This window comes from Typopeltis vanoorti, chromosome 17 (genome assembly GCF_054136105.1).
Source record: "Typopeltis vanoorti isolate ZY-2024b chromosome 17, IOZ_Tvanoo_1.0, whole genome shotgun sequence".
Classification (NCBI taxonomy): domain Eukaryota; kingdom Metazoa; phylum Arthropoda; class Arachnida; order Uropygi; family Thelyphonidae; genus Typopeltis; species Typopeltis vanoorti.
Window position 1 is genome coordinate 72,065,556 of NC_143565.1, and position 18,324 is coordinate 72,083,879.

Genomic DNA, 18,324 nt, shown 5'->3' on the forward strand with positions numbered 1-18,324 from the left:
AATGCTTTTATTGTAATATAAGAAAGTAAATCGAAATTTATCTGTGCATATTTTTATTTTATATATTTTAATGTTATGAAAAGTTCATGAGAAATTAATCAAAAGAAGGATGAATCCATAATTTGTTTTTCATAATGGCCAATACTTCACTAGCTGTTATGATAGTCTGTACATGGACAGTTGTTGCTATTCCTCTAGAATGACATCTCAAAAATGTCTCTTCCTCACGAGAAGACATTGCAAGTGCTGTTCTTCATCTAGGACATTCTCTGTAGTCTGAGAATGTTTCATTTAATTTTTATAGCTCTGAAATTCAACATCTGAACACTAGTCTCCGATGCATTTGGTGGCCAAATGTTCTGAGGATAATGAAATGATATTCATCACTTTATTCTTTCGGAGTCTTTTGTTTAGCCATTTTTATACAAAGTTAGATTTCTTATATTTTCCTCTGTATTCTTTGAATTCATCTACTGAATAATTTGCCAGGAACTTTCAATATGAGTTTTTTCGGACTTTGGGACGAGATCTGTTCACCATAGTTCAAATCAAGACCCTGTGAAGAGGCAAAATGACTTTCTTGTCCTTAAAAAGGTCTTGGTTCGTTTCAGAATTGCAATTATCCTTTGAGGTGTATTTGTAATCTTTGCTAATGGATCCTGAACTTCACTTCCTATCTAGTAAAACTCCTAGATACATTATTCCTTTTAATCAGATGCCAGTTCAACACTAAATCATCGTAGTCATTATTTATTTAAAATCTCCTTTATATTCTTGTATGTTGAACCAGTTTGAAGCTATCATCAGACTGCTTTTTGACATTAGCATCGATAACAAACTGTTATCATTAATAAAAACAATCAATAAGATTTTTCTTCTTTGTTGTGTTTTATCTCTCAATGGACAGTTGTGCTCTGGACTCAGCAGGTATTTACCATTATTACGTAAACTGTGTTCTTTTATCCACCTTTTCCAGAACCAATTCCACACGTCTGGAATTTATTTCTTATTCCAATGTTTAGGTGTCTGATTTTTCTCAACATTTCATAACTATATTATCTTAATCTCGCCTTTATGTAAAGGCAAAAACATCACTACCCTGCTTTTTAAGTCACTTCAGGAGGCTTAGGCTTGAAGTATATATATATATATACACACCAGGGTACGAATGTTCTATAGGTCTATAAAAATCTTTTGGGGATTGGAGTCCCTTTAAAAAACCTTCTATGAATTCTCCCAACCTTGAGACTTTTAGTAATTCTGGTCAAGGATAAATTATTTCTGTGGCGCACTTTCTTAGCTGAAGTATGATGCTATATCATCTTATTTCAGATTTTTAGTTGTAGACATGGTCTTAAGAATTCATAATCTAATGGGGAGAAGAAGTAATATAATTAATTTCTCTTAACTCATATGTTTCTCTTAACATATGAATTAAGAGAAACTCACTCCGTATCGTAAACACTTACGATATGGGGTGAGTTACTATCTTAATTTATTTGGAATATCCTACTGAAGGTCCCCCATTTCATCGAATTCGCCTTTGTTACCCTCACTAGCTTCTTTTATATTCTATCTTCAAAGAATACTATAACCAGTTTGCTTTTACGTTAATGATATTGTTTCTGTCTAGGCATAGACCTAACCACCTTCTCCCTCGATACGGTAGCGGTTAAGTGAATAGAAATTCTCGATACTGCAAGGTAAAAGAAGAGGTAAGGAATAATAATAAGAAGATTGTTTCTGTCCTTATTTCTTTTGTCTTATATAATATCCCAATAAAGTCTTCCTTCAGATGTTTTATTTCTGATATTTTCTCTTTAACTTCCACGCTGTTTTTTTTTTTCCTCTCAATCGCTAAACACCATTCTAGCATTCTGTGTTGGAATGCAATTTTAGTACTGAAGTAACTTTACCGACGGATAATTTTTATACAATCAGTGACTCTCACTGCCTTACCTCTTGAAGCATGGTTTTAAGGGCATAACAACTATAGCTTCATATGTAGCCTTTGCTTACCAGAACCTCATTTTCCTTTACCACCTGTCAGATCAAAAATATTATGATTGCTATCTTCACTGGTGGAAAGGTTATCAGTCCACGTGCCAAAATATTATTAGATGCTATCACAAATTAATTTTCTGCCAACTGCCCACGTACCATCCATGACTTTAATCTTCAAAGAATTATCCGCTTAGCTCATAATTTCTTTTCAGTATTTTTAGAGGTTTTGAAGGTCAGATTATCATCAGAAAAAAATTTCGCATCGTCATCATTATAATCACATGCTATGAAGTTATCCGCCCTAGAATGCTGCCTGACTACATCCTGAACTCAATCGCAAACAAACAAAGAAAACAGTAACAGCAACCTATCATATATTTTGCCGCTTTTCTCACGTGCGACGCCAACAAATTCCCACTTATCATGGGTAGTCTTCGTGATATAAATCTTAAAGCATTTGTGTTCCCCAGATATGATTAAAGAGCACTGACAGACGTGCTCACATTTCTTAAAGTTACTTCACCAAAGTTTTACCAGTACCATTGGTTTTTCACCAATACTTATAAATACAGAAAATTTTTATATTCTTATTCCCAACCTTCTAACATCCTCGCTTAAAAATCAAATGTTAGAATTTATCTTAAATCGTACTGGAGAGAGAATCAGTACGTCCACTTACTTCCTCTGTCTCGAATCCTTTTGAAAATATTTTAATAAAGTTTTTCAGCTGAATGTGAATTAGATTCTTATGCAGAGAGTAGAGTAGAATTTAGCCTCTCAGAAACTCGGATGTTTATACCTGCACAACAGACATACTAGTAAGATCACGGAAATTAACAGATATAATGTATTTTCCAATATTAGCGACTTCTGTTTGCGATTGTGAGGATAAAGTGCTTATAATGCGTGTTACAATACACATTCAGTTATACAGTAGGATTCAATCGGCTGAATGAACTGAAAGTTATTACTTTCATAAATTCATTTATTAATGCTGTGCTTCAGCATTAGCCTCTTTTTACAATAGATATTTAAACAGTAATAAATCTTCCGTAGAAGAAGAATAAGACACACGATTCCACTGTCATAGCAGTCACAGTGTTTGTGCTAAGAAATACGCCGCTATTTCTGTATGAATGTGCTCCTGTAATGTCACCGCTCCTTTGAGCACGACAGTGAAAAAGAACAATGGCATGTTGGCAGACTAATGTACGTAACTACAGGAAAATAGTTTTTGGTGTTAGTAGCGGATTGCTTCCAGTAGTGAGAGGTAAGCACGGAATTACAATGATGAGATGGCTAGAAAAGACAAAAACAAAGCGAGGACCTTGTCCCTCTTCGATTTCATTCACATGTGAACCTGAAGCTATACGAGTACATATACTTTAACACACCCAAAAATCATCGATGTTATTTCTTCTCCTTAATTTCAAGTGGATTTTACAAAGTGCTAATCATCTTATAAATTTTGTGTGTTCATAAGTTTTTCTTTGACAATATCTGGCTGGTTTTAATTGAATTTGATATTTGGACTCCTTAATATATTCTAACCATTCCATTTGTATTTTGGTAAGAATTTCTGCAGGAACATAAAGGAACAAAACATGTCATCACTTGGTGGATGTGATGACGTTTTTATAACTCTTTCCCTTTAATAATTTGAAAAATTACTCATAATTGAAATTGCTTAAATCTAAAATAAAAGAATATTTCAATTACCCCAAGCATTTTATTTAATTAAAATTTTTATAATTAAAATGATTTTAAAATGTATAATTCAAATAATAATAGCGGGTTGCAGTGTTTTGATGGAAATGTGGTAGTTTAGGAAAACTTTATCTTGTTGACTCCTGGCTTTTCTTGTTTAGTTTTCCTTCTAAAAATCCAATAAGTTTGTCATTCATTTTATAATGTTTGGTACGAAGTGATATTTCAGTTTACTGGGTCTCATTTTGGGCTAATACATCAAACCATGTTGCACACTGAAGTCGTCTGTCGTTAGCAATCGCTAAACTCCCCCAAACTCAACAATAATCGTAGAATTCTTTATATTTTCTTGATTTAGATTTTCTCCTACTAATTTCCATTTTAACTTTCATTTTCACTCCAGTCAAAAACGTATTCATTAGTGCTATTTCCATCTTGAAAAGCCTTTAAATATTTGCAGTGTCCTCTCCACAGTCGAGTCTTCAACTTACTGCAAATATCTATTTGTGAACAGGCAGGCAAGAACAGAATTGGAGGGAACAACAGAGTTCCTTGTCCTTTTAAGGAAATATCTTTACAATTGCAAATGAATCATCACTGACAGAATGTCATAACCCACGAAAATTTGAACGCTTGTAGTACATCAGTCCAATGGGTCGACTCGAGGGTCAGATTAGCCCGGAAATCCTGTCACAACCAGTCTGCTCTCAGTAAAGGCTCTGCTTCCAGAATGCCAAATGTTTATTTCGAGATTTTCAGTTGAAAAATAACATTTATTATTACATAAAAAGTTTCTAATTTTCATTATGATAATTATTATAATCATGATAATGTTGATGATGTAAACATGATGATGATGATGATGATAACACACTGTTATCATCATCATTATCATCATGACATGATGATGAGGTTGTCATGATTTAATATCATGACAACATAAAATAATATTACATTACATACCGTGTGGGTTAATTGGCGTTGTTAGGTCGGAAATTCCATTAATTTATTATTACTTTTTTAATTATTAGTAGTATTTGTAACTATTCTCAAGACCAAGAAATTATTATCATCATTATTGTTTAATAAACACAAATTTCAATCATGACGATTTTCTCTTAACTAAAGATTCAATCTCTCAAATTCCTGATCAGGTATTTCAAAACGAAACTTTTTTTTTTTCCTTTTTCCTTTTTTTTTTTTCCTTTTTTTCTGTCAGCAACCAACTATAGCAAGATCCTATCTCTGTAGTTTCTAACTAATGGAAGTAAATCCTTTGGGTATACCACGTATCCTACTGTCTATTTATTTAAGATCAGCGTTTTCAGATTATTTAAAAATCAATAAATAAATACAAAAATAGAGTTTTATTTTTCAATTAAAAAAAAATCCGTAGCCAGCCCATGGTACTAATATACTATAGGCTTACAACATTTCGTGGGTGAGTGTCATATAAAAAAATAAAATAAAATAGAAAATAGAAAAATAGACTACATATTTGATGCCAGGTTGGGTAAAAGTAGCTGACATTTTATTCCTCGTAATATCATTAAGTACAGCAAAAAGTCAAAATTACTTAACGGTTTGGGAACTTCATCTTGTGGAAGGAAAGTGGACCATGAAAAATGGAATTTATTGTCAAAAGTAGTGCATTTCAGAATCTTAATTTATATTTCACAATGGTAGAATATCATTTGGAATAAATATCCCAACATTCATTAAGAAATTCTTGAAGTTAAATCCTGTTTCTAATTAGCGATCGCTAAGTAGTTCATGAACTGTTTTTTTTCTGCAGCTTTTTTGCTTGCTGGCTTCAGTTAAACTGTCGACGGAATGAAGAGATTTAAATTGTCAGTAAATTTAAAAAAACGTCTGCTATTGCATAAAATACTATCATTTAAGAATAACTTAGAGATGTTTATTTTGTCCTAATTTTTATGGAATTTGGTTTCGACATGTTTTTTTTTTGTTTTTTTTTCAACAGGTTAATGACTATGCAATAAACTAAGGGGAGGAAGGTGGAGAGAGAGCGAGAAAGAGAGAGAGAGAGAGAGAGAGAGTAATGGGAAATCCTTGCCAAGGTGCGGGATGCGTCATAGATGGGTTATGCACAGAAATAACGTTTCTCCTGGGTGTTTAAGGGCTCATAAGGTTTACAGAGTAATAGATGCCTTCGTATTCTGTGCAAGTGTCGCGAGAAGTCACGTGCATATCTGGTATGTTAGTAGTCATGTTTACCGCGTTGTTCTTCTAGAGCTGTTTTGTACAAAGGAAGTAACTCTCCCTTTAACTTCCAAAACTGGTACTCTAAACTACTCATTGAAGCTTTTGCTTTTAAAGAAGATTATCGTCTAAAATTATTCATTCATGCTTCTATTTATTGAATTTTCTAATTTTGCGAATTAATAAAGGATTGAAACTAAGAATATATGTTTATGTATTCTTAATTTTATAATTATAGTGCATCAGTATTACGAGTGAGATAAGAGTTAGATAATCCGAAAATCTTGCCCTAGGAGATCAAACACGGATCTATTTGCAAGCAAAATTAAGGCAATCAGTGTGGAAGTCTCACACCGGGCGATGAAGACCATATACTACTTAATGATACTACACAAGCAGTCATGTCACAGTGGGATTTGATCCAACTTCCACTATCCACTCGGCCAACAAGGTTCACTAAATTCCCATTTATAAATCATAATATCGATAATTAAAAATATATTGCAGAACAAAATCTCAATTTTAATAATAATACCACGCGCTTTTTCTTATGTTGTTAATTAACAAAGGAAATTAGACGTTCGAAGTCTACTTGTTGTTTATGTCATTATTTTAGATTCTTGTATATATAATTACTTTAGGAACGTAGCCCTTTTCCTAATTTCCCTCCTTTTATTTGATGGTTATCACATGCAACGATGACGGGAAAGTAAATTCTATGTCCATCATTTTATGTGATGGCTCATCACATCTTCAACATTATTGCCTAATGCTGGAACCCACCACACCCAAATCCCTATTCTTTTATTTAATATTTTCTTTCTGCATATCAATTATATAAAATATCCATCTGGTTATGTTGATGACTGCATGCGGTTATTTTACTGTTGATTCTGACAAAATATAAGCCTTTAGAATATCTGTCAACAATTTCTCAACTACGTGATTCCAACTTCGTTACATTCACTATATAAAACTATTTATGATAAAATTATATTTCGTTTCGTTTGTGCAATAAACTGCAAATATTTGTATATAAGTTGTAGTTGCATACAGCGCTGAAATTCAAATCTTTAACTTCTGTATATCCGATGTTAACTTCAACATGACTGTAGTTGGTTGGTTTGAATTGCTATAGAATCAAGTAAAGCTATGTGCTCAATATGAGTAGTAGGGGTGGCACTTCTGACCAGATCAAGATCAAAATAAGATAAGGAATTGTGACGTCATTGGTTGATAAGAAGATGACGTCACTGTGTGTGTGTGTGTGTGTGACGTCATGAATATGGAATGCTTGGAATTTCCCTGGGGGCATATGTGTCCGTGACGTCAGGTCTTGTGTTTTGGTTCGTGTATGGAATTGTGGGTGATGGTTAGAGATAAGGACTCATGTCGTGATTGGTGGGCAATTTAAATCAAATAGGGGTAGGGTGAATGGGGAAAGCACCGTCTGTGTCCTGGATGTGTGTGTATTGTTATCAGATGAAGATATGATGTCATTTGTTAGTTGTAAATAATTGACATTATTGGTTTGAATGGAAAAGGAACATATATTAGTGGATAAGGATTCGTGTCGTGATTGGTGGAACACTTTAAACCAAATAGGGGTAGGGTGTATGGGGGAAGCGATGTCTGTGTCATGGATGCGTGTTGTTATCAGATGAAGATACGTGACGTCATTTGTTAGTTGTAAATAAGTGACGTTATTGTTTTCAATGGAAAAGGAAGATATATTAGTGGATAAGGATTCGTGTCGTGATTGGTGGGACACTTTAAACCAAACAGGGGTAGGGTGAATGGGGAAGCGACGTCAGTGTCATGGAATGTGTGTGTTATGAGATGTAGATAAGTAAATGGTTTGCGTATTGCATTATGGGTGATGGTAGAGATAAGATAGAGTATGGAATGTCTGGAATTTCGCTAGGGGCCCCGATCTGTCAGGGACTCACGTGGTGTGTTTGGTTCGCGTAAGGCCTTGTGAGTGTGTTTAGAGATAAGCAATCGTGACGTTAGGTGTTTGGAAATTTCTGGGGAACATATGTCTCAGTGACATCAGTGGTGTTTTTGGTTTCCCCATGGAATTGTGGGTATTATTTAGAAATACGATATCTTTGAATTTCCCAGGGTGACATCCATCCATCATTGTCTATAAGTTTTGTCTTTGGTCGTCTAGGTTGAAAGAATGAATTTAAGATGTTAAAGATCAATCAATAAATAAATAATTGAGTATGGGAATTTTAGTTCAGAGTGAAGAGGTGGCAGAAGGCTTTAGACATTTCTGAATAATTAATTACAAATATCACAGGTTTTCCCCTCGAACACACACACACACACATTTTTCTTCTCAAAAGATGAGTATGTGAATTCTTAGTTTAGAGTAAAGAATGGCGGCAGGCTTTAGAAATAAAATGAGTTATTTTTGAATGAAAACCAAAAGACCCTTACCCTGACCATTCCTTCCAAAGTTTCATTTTGGAAGGAATGGTCAGGGTAAGAGTCAGGTAACAGTACTATAAGCAAAAACAATCGAGTCAAGTGCTTTTGCAGTTACGGCAATTCGTTCATGCAGTGCAGCTATCATATTGTGTTTTGGTGTTTTGTGTCCAGAAAAGTAATGTAAAATAATGGGTGAGCCACAAAAGTGAATTGAAATTTTCTTTCTTCAGGAAAATAGCACAAGAGAAAACTCTTCACATAGCTCTAAAAGGATGTAAACCGATTATTATTTTAGAAGACACGTACATTGTGATGTATTTATCCAGGACCACTTGGGAAAAGTTATGCAGAAAGTGGTGTGATATCCTCGGTTACTTGCAAAGAAGAGTTGACTACAAAATGGACCTCAGTGAGTGTTATATTCTGAAATGCCAAGATGGCGAACTAATACTCGATGATACAGGAGCTGATGGAAGTAACGTTTTCTCTATTAGTTGTGAAGAAGCTGAGAGATTTTCACCAAAAGTGTACGACATTGATAATCATTTACTATTTTTGGAAACTGAATTACCAGCTATTCATATCATGGTGAAAATCATCCCTAATGATTTAAATTCATCAATGGTAAAATTAGACTTTCAACATTTTATCCAATTCAATAAAAATTCTTTATTTTGGGATATTGTGAACATTTTACAAAAACTGCTTGTGTATATTTGGTGACAAAAGAATACACAGAAAGTTTAGGAAGGTATGGTGTCATTTCCAGACTGACACAATGTCAAATGTATGGAAGTGTGGTTACCATGGTATCTGGTCTAAAAACGTTTGCATGACCAGCTATTTTGATGTAATGCAACCAAGAAACAGTGAGTAATGGAAATTTTCTTTATTGAACTCCTCGGAAAATGTTAAGAGTGTAAACTAAATATTGTGAAATATTATTAGGTAATTACATGTTTTTTCGAATTTTTCTCTGTGAATATACTTGTAAATAGTGTTTCAACAAAATAAAATGTGCATTTGTAAACTTAAATGAACAAAGATGTGTGCTGTTGTGTTTTTCCACAGGGAAGTTTTTACTGAGTTACTCAGTTATTCTGATTAGAATTTGATATTTAAATCCATAACTTTATACCTTAATGCAATTCTGTTTAATTATTGAAAAAAAAATCACTACTATGAAATTAATGCCAGGAATGAAAAAAAATGGTGAAAACTGATATCCACGTAATTAATTACTTTAGAAATTGTCTAATGCTACCTATTGATCTGTTAAAATCCGAACTGTTAGAATTTGGTGGATTTACAGAGAGACAGCAGATAATTTAACCCAAAAAACGTGACTTAAACTCTTAAAGTTTGATATAAAAAAGGTTTGTACTCTCCAGATAACACAAATACAAATTTTACCTTTCCCCACACAAAGTAAGATAAAAGCATATCAACAGTATATCCAGCAGCATGCAAAAACATGTCACTGAGTCATCTATGCGAAAGGTTCGTTTTTGAAGAAATGGTCAGGATAGGATAGGGTAAGGTAAACAGTACTATAATGAACAACAATCGGGTCGAGTGACTTTGGACTTGAGGTAGACGTTCATCCACTGCAGCTGCTGTATTGTGTTGTGCCTTTTGTGTCTGGTAAAGTAAAAATAATGGGAGAGCCACAAAATTCTTTGAAACTTTCTTTGTGAAAAGTTCTAATTGTTTAGAATTTTGTAACAGAAAGTTATAAAATATAAGATCAGAACTAATAATCAGTCAAATAATAATAATAATAACTATTTATTTTTGGTGCCATATGAAGTAATGTAAGAAGAAAGATGGAAAACGAATATGAAAAATCAACAGTGGGTGAAAAATACGAATTTTCAGTTATCATTGGTATAATTGATGTACAATTTCTTTCGAATAAGAGTTCAAATTTATTTCCTAAAGAATTTTGTATTTTCGATGGAATTATTGTAAGATATGCATTGACAAAATCACCATACATTTGGAATGAAAGAGTTAAAAAACAGAATTCTTGGTTAATAAAATATAATTATTAGCTGAAGTGGGAAATTGGTTCACTATCACTGGACAAACTAAGAAATTGGATAATACAATCAACTTGCAAATATCAAATATTGCTCTCCAAAGGAAGAGAAAAATCAAAAAACATTAACAAATTTAATAGGCAGACCTATTTAAATTAGATTTAACTGAAATTGGATGCCCAAAATGTGAAAACATAACGTGTACTTTTATATGTTTTCAGAAACATAGCCAAAGATTCTGGTCTTATATCAATGCTCAAAAATATGTTTTGGTTTAAAAAAATAAAAATGTAATCGATTCAAATAACAAATCAACAAAAAATTCTAAAGAAACAAATTCCCAATGGTCACTAATGAATAAACTTTCAGATGAGAGTCACATTGTCAAAAACCACATGATGGCAATTCCGCAACAATGGGAAGAATCTTATCTTTGAACAACAGTGCAAATTTAACAATAAGAAGATTAAGAACAAAAATAGATTGTATTTTTCACTTTATTTATTTTCTGTATGTTAGATTCAGTAAATACAATTTGTAAATAATATTCCACTCAAATAAATTGGTAAATTTAAATGAACAAATGGGTGTCGTTGATGTGTTATGCAATTTAAGTAAGACAATTTATATATATCGTCTTACTTAAATTATTATTTTTTTCTTCTAAAATTTCTTGCCACAAAGTAACCAGAGACTTTGTTTTTTGAAAATCCACTCAGTGATTTAAAAGTCTTATTTGTTCATGCAAGCCCTCAAATATTTCAAGAAACTGTGTCAACCCTTGGAAACAAAAGGAATCGGGTATTAAATTAATAGCCAGAATTTTAGTGGAGAATATTTCACCTGAAAAGTAACAATTTATTTATTAATATGTAGATAGCTCCACCAGCCTAGTAGAAAACAGTCATGGTTAAAGTACAACTGTTAGAATTTGGTTATTTTACAGAGAGAGACTGCAGATATTTTAACCCATTATGTTACCAAGCTCTTAAACAGCTTTTGACAACACATGCTATTCCATTAGGAGAATGAAAAAAAGACCAGTGTGAAAGCTAATAATGTAATCGTGTCTTTTGAAATGAATAAAGTACAAATGATTTTTTTTCTTGTAAAATTTCTTGCCACAAATTAACCAGAGACTTTTTTTTTGAAAATCCACTAAGAAAATTAAAAGTCGTCTTATTTATTATTATTATTACTACTACGGGCTACTCCAGGAGTCCTTAGACTCATCGAGCCCTAAACATCATGTTCACACAACTGTTCAACATTCTCACAGTATCTATCATACCTTGCCTTGAACTCGCTCACTGTCATAGCACCCACAACAGACTCTGGCAGCCTATTCCACTCATTCACCACTCTAAAAGTAAAGAGGCACACGAACGGTATAAAGTGCAGGCCAGAAGGGTAATGAGTGTGGTAAAAACAGCAAAAGCCGATTATGAAAGGAAACTAGCTATGCAAGCAAAAGAGAATCCCAAACAGTTCTTTCAATATGCTGCAAGCAAGAAAAAAACTGTACATGGCAAAATGATTTTAAGGAATGACGATGGTAAGGAGGTCACTGAATCAGTCGATATAGTGGAGTTACTGAGCAAGCACTTTGCAAAAGTATATCATCCAGGTGGTGACATTGAAAAAAAATAACGGAACCATTAGTTTATACGGGAATTATGATGAATGAAGTGGAGGTGAATAGTCTATTACAGAACCTTATTGTGAATACATCTGTGGGATTGGATGGTATACCGGCACGGGTCTTGCATGAAGTGGATAATGAATTATCAATGCCCTTGACCACGTTGTTTAATCTGAGTCTCGGGTCTGGCTTAGTCCCGAAGGCATGGAAAGAGGGGAAAATAGTGAAACTATTTTCCCCTCTTATTTGTTAATGTCATATTTGTTAATGCAAGCTCTCAAGTATTGCAAGAAACTGTGTCAACTCTTGGAAGCAAAAGGAATAGGGTATTAAATTAATAACCAGAATTTTTTAGTGGAGAAGATTTCACCTGAAAAGTGGCAATTTTGTTACTATATCTGTGGATAGCTCCACCAGCCTAAAAACAGTCGTGGTTAAAGTACGACTGTTAGAATTTGGTTATTTTACAGAGAGACTGTAGATATTTTAACCCATCATGCTACCAAACTCTTAAAAAAGGTTGGTGTAGAAAAAAAGAAGAAAACAAAACTGGGGAACCTGAATCCTATAATTAATTATTTTAGAAAATTGCCTAATTCTACCTATAGACAATGTTTTTCATTCACATACTCAAACCCTGAACTATTAATACCGTGCAACACATCAAAGAGAGGATATGAGTCATAAAAGGTGAAGTTTGGATTGTCGTGTGGGATACATTATCAAACCCTCAAGTAAGACCAGGAGAATTCGAAACCCACCAGTCAGAAAAGTTCACAAGTAGGGACAACAAATTAGCCAACAGAAATGACACAGTGGGACCATGAGTGAAGGAAAGAAATGAAGCGCATATTAACCTATAAGGAAAAAGCATCAACTGCATTTCAGACCTTGTGTTTTGTGCTGTGGGTTAAAAATCAACAATTTTGAATATTCAGAAAACCTTAATATTTCCAAAATGTCACTTTCTGGAAAGTAAGTTAATCTTTTTTGTTTAACTTAAACATTGCATGTGATATTTGTAATTTCAATGACCAGTGATCATATGTTTTGGTAAGCACAATTCTAATTCTAATACATGATGCTCACTACCATGGGAAAAAAACAAAGCATGATCCCACAGGCTGAAACCTAAAGGAAGAAGTACTCAACTAGCTTTCAGGTTACAGTATTTACAGAAATTTCGTTCTCTTTGTTTTTTTTTTGTGTGCTGTGGATATAAGGTTATAAGTCAACTATTTGGAAAAACTATTGGCATTCAGAAGACCCTTTCTGGAAAGAATGTAAGTTAATAAAAATTATCATTAGAATTTTTCTAGACTACATATAAAAGTTCTTATATGTAGTCTAGAAATTTCCGTTTATTTTTTTATTGCTTTAAAAATGCCCTTTGGTATCCATTAAAAAATAACTCATTTTATTTCTGAAGGCTGCCGCCATTCTTGACTCTAAACTAAGAATTTCCATACTCATCTATTGAGAAGAAAAACGTGTGTGAGTGTTGGAGGGGGGACACCTGTGATATTTGTAATTAATTATTCAGAAATGTCTAAAGCCTTCCACCACCTCTTCACTCTGAACTAAAATTCCCATACTCAATTATGTATTTATTTATTGATCTTTAAAATCTTAAATTCGTTTTTTCAACCTAGATGACCAAAGACAAAACTTATAGACAATGATGGATGTGTGTCACCCTGGGAAATTCAAAGATATCGTATCTTTAAATAATACCCACAATTCCATGGGGAAACCAAAAACACCACTGATGTCACTGAGACATATGTTCCCCAGAAATTTCCAAACACCTAACGTCACGATTGCTCATCTCTAAACACACTCACAAGGCCATACGCGAACCAAACACACTACGTGATGTCCCTGACAAATCGGGGCCCCCAGCGAAATTCCAGACATTCCATACTCTATCTTATCTCTACCATCACCCATAATGCCAAATGCAAACCATTTACTTATCTACATCTCATAACACACACATTCGACGACACTGATGTCGCTTCCCCCATTCACCCTACCCCTGTTTGGTTTAAAGTGTCCCACCAATCACGACACGAATCCTTATCCACTAATATATCTTCCTTTTCCATTGAAAACAATAACGTCACTTATTTACAACTAACAAATGAAGCCACGTATCTTCATCTGATAACAACACACATCCATGACATGGACATGTTTCCCCCATACACCCTACCCCTATTTGGTTTAAAGTGTTCCACCAATCACGACACGGGTCCTTATCTCTAACTATCACCCACAATTCGCGAACCCAAACACGTCCTGACGTCACGGACACATATGCCCCCAAACATTCCAAACTCATGACGTCATACACACAATGACATCATATTCTTATCAACCAATGACGTCAAGATTCCTTATCTTATCTTGATCTTGATCTGGTCAAAAGTGCCACCCCTACTACTACTAATATGTCCGCTAACTGTATTCATTCTTTGATTGGTTTGCTTTAATTTAATTTTATTTTTATAATCTTTTTGCAGGAACAAAACCAAAACCATATTACCTTTTATGAGACTTACTAACGATGTGTCTCAAAAAATTACCCTTTAATAGTGCAAACCATTAATGAAGAATGAGGTACTTATTGTCTACTGATGAATGAGTGTAAATTAAAAAAAATTTTTGAAGATACACCTCTACACTCGTGTTGTATCAAATGTGTTCATGCACGCATAATGTGACTTGTAAGTGAAAAAGTTATTGACAAATGTTTAATCAATAACCTAACAGTCTAATAAGGGAAACGTTATTAACGTTGTCTGTTGCACCAACATTATCATCCTCGGTTATTTGATGCCTGCAAGAGTATTCTAATTAAATTCTTTGCGTTATGAATTTTCAGTCCGTTGATGGGAGAGTGGAAACGTTGTTCACTTGGCCAACTAGAGTACAAGAATTCTTATTATGTGTTTATGTGTAAAATGGCAAACTATTTAATATCTGGGCATTAATTATATTTATATTTATGTATTCATTTACGCTACTCACGCATGTTCATTTTTTTCTATTCTTTACAGCGACATTTCATTTGTGCCTATTGGAATATATTCTTCACTAAGCTCTGTGTGGCTTCGACCGTTTTCCCCCCTCAAATAACCGACTATTCCTCCATTAGGAAGGAAGTTCAGGCGTTATATTTTCTTTGCTTCTACTTCTATTCAGAGAGGAAAAACATTTCGAAAAAAAATCTATTACAACATTGGATATGAAATCCATCCCTGCCCCTCCAAGTCCCAGAGCTATTTTCAGAACGTACATACGTTGTGTTTAAGTTGAAATTTATTATTGGAATCTCACTGTACTACATACTTTCTTTCGCTAGTTGTTTCTTCAGCCTTCCTAAGGAGTTATCCTCGAATAAGTCCACTATCAGCTCTGAAATATTCCTTCTACGATCATTTGTTGCTGTTAACTTTGTTAACTTCATTTGTTAACTTATTGCATAATAGACATATAAATTAATTATAACTTAAGTGGATATTTCTCTATCTTTTTACGTAATATTTTGATATGGAATCATAAAAAGTGTATATCATATTTTTGAAAATTTTAAAAATATTTTAAAGAATTTAAAATGATAATTAAAAATTTAAAAATAAAATATAACTTACTATTGCTTAACTAAATTTTATTTTTATTTTAGCTAATAAAAGTGCATCGTCTAGTTTTATTACTGTAGTTCTAATTTACAAGAGTGAACAAAATATTGTCATAAAATTATTCGAATATTAAATAATGAACTTTATTTGAAATTTTTATCTAGCATAAAATTTCTCCTCTTCAAGAAACACGTGAAATAGAGACAGGAAAAAAATATAATATACAGAATAATAATAATAATTAAAATAGTGATAAAAAGGAGTATTCTACGTTCAAAAATATTGCAATGGCGTAAGATGACATGGTATATTGTAAAAGAAAATCATACAATGAACCAGTTATGCAGTTACTAAATAATGAGAATACTCCGATCTTAAGCCTTTTAAATCAAAATCGTAACTTCAGAACTTTGAGTATAATGCAGATGATTGAATATGTTTAGTTCTTTGAAGTAACATGTGGTAGGCACTTAATAACAGAAACACATGCCGCGCTACCTAGCGGCCACAATACCAATTATGACTAATAGCGGATGAATGAAGAAATGTCGTGCATATAACTCAATTTTTGATCAAGGGATAACACGATATCTACTATCGATACCTTGATTAATGAAATAATGCCAATGATGAATAGCAAACCAGTTTTTATTGTAACTTACCTCCGTGGTTGTCTTGGCACCTACTTTCGTTTTTTCTCCTTTGGTCTGAAGACGTAGTTGTTCTTTTTCTGCTTCTAGCTTTTTGATGGCATCCTTCAGTAACCCCATCTCGGAATGCATTTTCATAGACATATCACGTGACATGTTGAGTTCACTTTCCAGTTTCTTCATTTTTGTTTTGTCCACGTCGATCTGTCCAGTGGCGTGCATATCCTTTACCTTTTCCTCCAACGTGTGCCTCTCTAACTCCAGTTGTTCGCACCTCTTTTCCGCTTTCCTTAATTTGAATTGTAAAACCCGACAGTTCTTGGAAGTGGCTTCGAGTTCTTTCTTCAAATCTCTGAACTCGCAAGCCTGGTCCTCTCTAAAGTTGTCATGCAACTCCTCTAACTCTTCTTCCAGATCTCGGACTTCTTTCTTGATTTCCTCATTTTCCTCCATCAACTCTTCACAGAGGGTTTCGGCTTGTTGAAGCTTCCGTTGCAGCACTTCAATAGTTTCCTTGCTCTTCTCTTGCGGTTCCCTCTTGTTGACTTCCTTCCGCAGTTCTTTTACTTGAATCTTCAACACTTTGTTCTCATCTTTGACCTCTTCATTGAGGGTCTGCATTTCGTTGATTTTTGTACGAAGTTTCAGAAGTTCTGATGCAGTCTTTTCCAGAGCTTCCTTGTCTGTATCCGATAGCATCCTTCGTTTCATGATATCGCTCTTGTCTTTTTCGAGGCGAGAACATTTTTCTTCCAACGCTTCCATCTGCTTCTTCAAAGAGCTTATAGTGGCCTGGAGTTCATCGATGGTTTCCTGATTGGTCAGGGTGGTTTCTGTAGCTTCCGTAGTCGCCACGCTTTCATCGTCTCCATCCTTTGCTTTAACAGCCGTCTTCACTCGCAGAATAAATTCCACGTCGGGAGAGGTGCCCTCCACGTCGCTGTCCTCAAACGCCGAGAGTCCTTTGTCCACCTCTTTAGCGGCAATGATTTGAATCCGTTTGGACTTCTTTGATGAACTGGATGATTCCTTTTCGGTGTCCGTTTTACGTTCGGCAGCTCCGTCAGGCTCCGATCTTTTCGAATCCCTGCCGAACAGTCGTCCGAACCGACTCCTCTCCGGTGGTTTGCTTTCCTCTTTTCCCACTTTTTCTTTCTTTTCTTTTTCCTGAGCATTTCGAACAGTAGCCGTTTCCTCTTTCGGACTCTTGTCTTCTTGATTAGAGGAGGTGTCTGTGCTGTTCGTTCGTTGCGGTCGCACCCTACGCCCAGGAACGGTTGTTGCTGGGGCTGCTGTTGTTGTCGATAGTGACGATGTTGTGTTGGATACGTTTTTAGCGCTTGTGTTTTCGACACTATTTGGCACCAAACTGTCACTTTTTGACTGCGATTTTTCCACTTTTGTTTCGTCTTCGCTGCACGCCGATTCCCGCCTCCTACGAGGTAACGACACCGTGACGTTGGCGGCGATATTCGAGCCGGCCTGCTTTCCCTCCGTGGCTCCAGATTTGTTGCTTTTAAAAGCGTCTTTGTCATTCTTCTTGTGTTCACTGTAATCTCTAAAACAACGTCTGCAACGAGTCGGTCTTACTGCGTGAGGAATGAATCCTGTGCAAAGGTTACTCATGGCGCGAGGCGCGGAAACCGAGGAAGGGATAAAGCTAGTTGGCGGACGTCGAGGGACCACCGCACACTACACTTAGAACAGACATTACCCTAAAAATTGAAAGCACAAATTCTCAGCGATGAAAACGAACACTCACGTCATATACTTGACACACAAAACTACGCTGGAAATCCTCGGTGGACAAAATACACACAAACACAAATGGGTTGCGGGGTTATTGGAGCCACGGCTGACCATTTTCGCCCATGGCCCGGGCAGACACTGAGACGTGACAGTGTTTTCGACCAGTGCTAAGTTACTCTGAGTTACTAAGGGTACAGTGCGCATCTGTTGCTGCCAGAAATACCCTC

The 18,324-nt window shown here is 34.8% G+C and overlaps 1 protein-coding gene across 1 annotated transcript in view; it reads right to left on the bottom strand.

The window, feature by feature from the left end:
* Nucleotides 1-18,296, bottom strand: part of LOC150097483 (uncharacterized) — an 85,431-nt gene extending 67,135 nt beyond the window's left edge. Inside the window, exon 1 of the mRNA XM_090407672.1 lies at nt 16,361-18,296. Coding sequence (XP_090263798.1) covers nt 16,361-17,974 — 1,614 coding nt within the window. The 5' untranslated portion in view covers nt 17,975-18,296. The remainder of the gene's footprint in view (nt 1-16,360) is intronic.
* Nucleotides 18,297-18,324: the final 28 nt, after the last annotated feature.